Source organism: Gavialis gangeticus, unplaced genomic scaffold (genome assembly GCF_001723915.1).
Source record: "Gavialis gangeticus isolate Ggan-Ray unplaced genomic scaffold, GavGan_comp1, whole genome shotgun sequence".
Lineage (NCBI taxonomy): Eukaryota > Metazoa > Chordata > Crocodylia > Gavialidae > Gavialis > Gavialis gangeticus.
In genome coordinates, this window is record NW_017729004.1 from 40201180 (window position 1) to 40207477 (window position 6298).

General features: G+C 42.3%; 1 protein-coding gene across 14 annotated transcripts in view; it reads right to left on the minus strand.

Moving 5' to 3' along the window:
- Positions 1-6298, minus strand: part of KIAA1217 (KIAA1217 ortholog) — a 423945-nt gene that overhangs the window by 82189 nt on the left and 335458 nt on the right. For 11 of the 14 annotated variants that reach the window (XR_002095810.1, XM_019508287.1, XM_019508283.1 and 8 more), the window contains 2 exons: positions 878-982; positions 361-410 (listed from right to left, as the gene is read on the minus strand). Coding sequence is in view for 13 of the 14 variants with exons in the window: in XM_019508287.1 (XP_019363832.1) it covers positions 361-410; positions 878-982 (155 nt within the window). In the remaining variant the exon portion in view is untranslated. The remainder of the gene's footprint in view (positions 1-360; positions 411-877; positions 983-6298) is intronic. The other 3 variants (XM_019508285.1, XM_019508295.1, XM_019508296.1) reach the window with 1 other exon arrangement.

Sequence of the window (6298 nt, forward strand, 5' to 3'; positions counted from 1 at the left end):
ACTGATACTAGCACTTGTGTAGGTGTGTTAGCCTGATGCTCCATCTGGGCTAACTTAGGTCCTTCAATGGCAGGGCCCATCAGCCCTAGCAGAGTGCCACAGTCAAGCAGCAAAACTGCTTCTGGTTCCTGAGCTGGCTCCTTTAAAGCAATTTGAAATCTCTCTGCCAAGTACTGTACTGTGACTGTAGACAAATCTTGACTGATTCCCACGTCCTGTGTCTAAAAAACCCACAGATTAATTTCTGATACAGCAGTTAAGCTGACACTGACATTCCCAAAGAGAAGCTGTTAGTATTAACAGAGTTCCGAATTAGGGTATGTCTGGGTATTTTGCCCAATGGAAGATGAATGCTCTTACCTGTGCTGTCAAAGCTGCTCTTACTGGACACAATTTTCACCATCTTCTCACTAAATAAACAAAGAAAAAAAAGTCAGGTCTAATACTGCCAAGCTGTATTTTTTCTTGTAAACAGATTTTTAAGTAGCCTTCAGGGATTAGCTTTACTAGATTTGTAGTGAGGTTGATCAGCAGTAAACAACAATTACCTTGTCCAAGATATATATTTAAATTGCTGGAGTTTAGGGCTCATTTTCTTAAAACGTTATTTTAAATACAGGTGAAAAAGATGGTACATTTCCAGCACAAAGCACAGAGATTTAGCTGCATTATTCCCATTAATGTCAACAGGAATAATAGTTAAACCTCTACTCATTGGCTGGAATATTTTGTCCCTCTGCTCATGACCAAGGATAATATAAAACAAGTTTTAGAATGATTGAGCATTCAGTGTTCTATCATTACATGAGAAGTTTATTTTTTCTGATTGATCACTAAACAGTTACAGAGAAACAGATTTAATGAATTCTTTTTTTACCTAGAAGCATCTTTGCTATTACTTGTATTTGGCCCTTTAAAAAGCGCGGACTGAACAAGACCAGTTAAACTGGCAATCTGTTTCTCCATGGCTTGCATCCTCTCTCTGTAAGACAAGAGAACCGTTTGTTAAAGCCAGATAGATTTGCTTTCAGACTTGTTTTTCTAAGTGAATGATTACCATAGGATCAGAAAGATACCACAGAGTTTGTGCAAAGACTCATGGGTATCAATTTGCATATACCTTGTTAGGAAGGCTAACCACATCTTGGTTTTAAACAAAGTGTTTGCATGATAACAAACAGACAATACAAAGGCATCTGCCTAGCTCAAAAAACAGATGATAAAATTACAGTGATCTCACAAAAAAGGCACTTTTATGATCCTTTAAAGCCTCCTGGAAACTGTTGAAAATCATCTTTTTCCAGAAACAATTCCTCAGCAACACAGATAGTTTCTGCTTTGTTTTTTCTTTTAAATTCCACTGGGTCTCTAATTTTGCCTGAGTAAAAGGACTTCAGGATTAAGGATTTTAGGATTCTTGTTACTATTTTTACTGTGCCCAAAACAAGGATCTTTGTTTCTGAAGCATTTAATCTGCCCCAGCTGCATACTTCCCAGCCAAAATCCTTTGCACTTGACATCACAACTGTCTGGTATGGAAACTATTGCAATGTTACAAACACTGACAGAGGACATTCAACACAGACTGTACAGATCCTCTTGTCATGCAAATGCCCTGAATAATTTGAAAAAGCAGGGGCAAAACAATGGAGAACAAATACGCTATCCATGAGGTGCCAGTCAGGATCAAACAATACGGATCACAGAGTAGATTAGGTCCATCTGCAATTGTGTATTTGCATTTGCACTTGTAGTTAGATGAGCATACTCAGGTACTTTGGTAAGTTCAAAATTAGTCATGTGCACACATCATGGCATCATGTTAAAGCAGACACCCAGTAGCATGTGGCTTAAATGATGCCTTTTTGGAGAATCTGGCTCTATCTTCTTAAACGTGTTTTATAAAATCCTTTTAAAAGGGTTTATATATGCACAAAATGTGGCATGCCTCTATGCAGTTTTATATATATTTCATTTGACAAGTGGGAAATCATAATAAATGCCATTTGGCACCTGCTAACGACTCTCCAAAATTCATGATGGTTCATAGTCGAAGTTCTTGGAAGATAACACTCCAGGGCAGTAAAGATGCCTCATACAGCCTTGTAAGAGATTTTCACAAAAGAAATTGGGACTTGTTTGTAAACTAAATGGCCCAAGGTGGCACATTTGGTGCCATTTTACAGTAGTGAGTGAGCTACACAAGCTCTGATCACTACCTTCAAGTTGGCTGCAAAAAAATACTGTTGGTTGGTACAGAACAACAGTAAGTCTGGTACAGATGATAATAATGGTAGGAACAGGATGATTCCTTTAAAGGAGATTACTGGCCCTGGCATTTAACGCCATCAGACCTCAGAGGAAATTGCCTCAGACTGTCGTTGGGGATGAAATTCAAGTTTGCTGGGAAGTCTTGAGCTGTAGGGGAATTCTGCTTCAGAGTTACAGTCACAAGAGGGTTTCAGGGAAGCAGATAACCAGAAATTTCAGTGATTGTTGATCCTCCCAACTAAGGACACAGAACCCACAAGGGTGTACAAGGCTCTGTCAGTTGGCAACAAGGAATAAACTCCGATGTGCCTTTACAATATTGCTTTAACACGTACCCCGTTCTGTTGTTAGGCAGAAAGGCAGTTTGATGAGCACCAAGCAGTTTAATTAATCAGACCTCAAATCTATTTTAAATCTAGAAATATGCTGCATCATTTCCACCATTATTGATCTCAAAAATAAGGAAAATGGCTCAGACAACAGTAGCCTTTGAAGCCATCCATTGAAACAAAAAGTAAGTGCTAAAACACTGTGGTGAAAATAGCCTAACAACCTTTCATGCTGTGTTTTTTACTCTTAATAACAAAAGGATTTTTTTCAGGCAATCATCATAAATCCTTTCCTGGATCCAAACTTAATTGGAAGTCTATCTGTTCTACTAAATTGATAATCTGGAAACAATTTTATGGGTCAAGTGAAATTATTGCAACACAAAGATGATCTTGTCTCCTGCTATGGAAAGTTAAGAAAACATGTTTTTTATGGGAGGAGGTAGGGGCCACAGGGTGGAGGATGATGAAGAATCAAACAATTAAATGCAATTAAATGAACAGAGCAGATTATTTTCATATGGTCAGAGTGTTACGGTTGTTAAAGAATGCTACATATGCTCCAGAGCTGCTTATTTTGTCAAAGGGGATTGTTTTAAAGCTGCCACAAGGTTGGAGCATTGCTTGTTATGCTAATCAAAACGGAGCATTTCAAAATTAGGTGCCTAAAGTTCAACATTTAAGTTCGTAACTATGCGCATCAAAAAACAGACTGATTTCTAGAACTTGCAGCTCCCACTAAAGTCAATGAAAGCTGCAGCATCTCTGAGGATCGAGCCAATTTTAATACAGTGCTTATCATGAGGCACTAGAGTTTAGACAATATTACCTTTAGTAAATTCAGTCTCTGAATAAAAGTTTGCTCTTGGCCTTGTTGCTTGCTCAGTATCTTAAGTGGGCTGTTTTCAAGCTCACAATAAATATGAACAATACAAATGGAAGCAGTGGAGCGGACCTGTAATCTATCCTCTACAGAGCCCCACGATGCTGCGACTTCGTAAACAGGTTACTTTTGGGGAAGAACAGCATACGTTGGCATGCCCTCCCACTCCATTTTCTGACATGGGGAATGTGCTGGCATGGCAGGATTTCCTCTCTGAGGATTTGGAGGGGAGGGAGGCAGGGGGAGGTAGGGGTAAAGAGTACTGTGCTGCTGAGATCCCTTCAAGCACCTCATAGCAGGTTGGGAGGCAAAACGCCCTAGGAGGGGAAGAAGAACACGCTGCAAAGGAACAGGAAAGAAAGAATGTGCTGCCACAGCCGCCCTGAATACCGCACCGACCCCGTCAGCAGGAAAGAAGAATGCGCCCTCTCCACCCCAGGGTCCAAGATTAGCCTTCAGCTTCCCCCCAGCTGGGAGAACAGGGAGGGCTGCCTGTTTCTAAAGCAGTTACGTAAGTAGTTGCAGTCTGGCAGGACAAGCACAGAACGGCACTCCCTTGCATGGTGTGTATGATTTTTGATTTGATTGTGGGGAGAGACAGATGGGGGGAGGGAGGGAGGGAGGGGGTGAAGGGCAGGCTATGGATTGACTCTACACCCAGTCCTAACAGCATTCTCGACCACACTTGGCATCTGCTGTTCAGGCAGCACGATGCCTCAGCAAAAGCAAAGAAAGCATGAAAAACTCCCTAGTGCTCTTCTTCCAGGCAGCAGTTGGGCTGTTTCACAACTCCCTTCCTGAACTGATTGTTTAGAAAACAAGTCTGCCTCGCCTCACTCTGGGGGAAGCACCACAGAAACGAGCCCTTGTTCTCCCAGAGTCCAGCTGCTGGCTGCTCGTAGGCTTCCGGTTTTCCAGTCAGGTTTCTTTCTTGTGTAGATGTGTGGTCGTTCTCCGTGCTGTTGCTACCTGAAGGCCCGTCTGTGCAGGTCACTACACATCACTATACCAACACCTGCCTCTCGCTGTGAAACTATTGAAGAGTTACATATACACTCCTTCCCTATCCTGGGGGTATCTTTTATAGGCATATGACACAGGAGATGCCTCATGCCTGGTACAGGCACAAACTAGAAATTCAGGCTAGATACAGACATTCAAAAAGCCAGAGGCAGAACTAAGTTATGAGGTTTTTTTGCAAGTGACGTAGTTTAGTTTGGTAGCGAACAGAACACACCTTGGCTCCTTGGGGAGGGGGGCAGAGGGGAGAAAGGTAAATCTTAGACCAGGTTCTGCCATTTTTAAACCAGTCTGTATGTTACGGGTATAGATGGGATTTGTGCCAAAACTTCTGATCTATTACAGGTATAGACCCGTTCCCAACCACCTATACCAGTACAAGTTTGATGTTGGTACCTGACCTCAGTTGCATAACTGTTCATTCACATTCATCACCTACCCTAGGCTACATGTGTGCATCACCTGTGATCCACATTCCCCACGCCAGGAGTTATTTAGAGTGCTGTCCTGGAACAGGCTTTTACAGTGCCTTAACATTTATTTTTAAACCCTGGTACAAAATCTATTCAATTCATCAAAGAAAATGTAAGATACTGGCAAAAAACACCTTCTCCTCCGTCTGCCTATGTGGGAAAAGCATATGCTAAACATTATGACTTCACAAAAAGAGAAGAACAGGGTTTTTTTGGTTTAGGAATGTGTATGTGTGTGAACTGCATGCTCTGTCACCAGGCAGTGCAAGAGCTTGCCTCTCTCAACAGCCACCTCTCTCACCAGTTAAGAGTGGTGCTGACAGACACCACCCAAGCAAGCTGGATCACCAAGGAGAGTATACAGTGAAGTGTAGCAGAAACCCTCTGCATGTATCTAAAGAGACAGGTTAATTTTTAATGTGCATCAAGCACTTCAGTCATCTAATAAGACTGATTCAATGCAATGCATAGAGAGATTTAGGCACCTCTGAGAGGCAATCCAAAAACCTGTGCATGTAGCAGAGAGCAGCCTAGCACTGGCCAATAGGACTTTCTTAGTGCAAGGATACATACCAACACACACTCCCCTTTGGAGCTTATGGCTAGGGACAGAAATTACACATAAACTGGTATAAGTGATTGGGAACCGGTTCAAATTTGTAACACAAAAGAAGTTCAGTGCATATAAACTGCTTTCAAATGGCCAAAACCAGTTTAAAATATACCTGGATGGATGTAGTATCAGACTTAACTGATTTAAGTTAAATCATTTTATTGAACTTCTGTCCCAGATCCCTGCCAGCCCTCCAGATTCAAATTAGCTCACAGTCCCCCAGCATCCCAGGATGCTCTGCACCTCCCCCACAAACATCTCCTTACAGAGGGGGCAGGTTAGCCTTAGTCCAAGCTATCTGCTCCAACCCAGCAGTGAAGCGTACTGTAGTGCCCCCCTTGAACCTTGCATTCCTTTTTGTGCAATAACCCTAACTATGGCACTTTCCTGAGAGGTGGAAGAGGTGGATTTGAAGCCCTGGGATTGATGAGGAAACTGAATCAAGGTATCCCACTACTTGGGTAACTGCTCTAGCCACTTGGTTATTCTGCAAATACAGGTAATGGCACCCCCCAATATACCTCCTCTTGTAGTCTGATGGTTGTACTTTAAAGGGAGAGTTGTGAGCCCTGCTCATGTATCCGACAGAAGAGTCATAGTGTTTACGCTCAGAATAGGATTCTAGACTCGGGATCCCAAGGAGATGGAAATGGCCCTGACTTGGGCACACAGGCTAAGTACAGGCAGTCAAAAAGCCCAAGGCTGAATC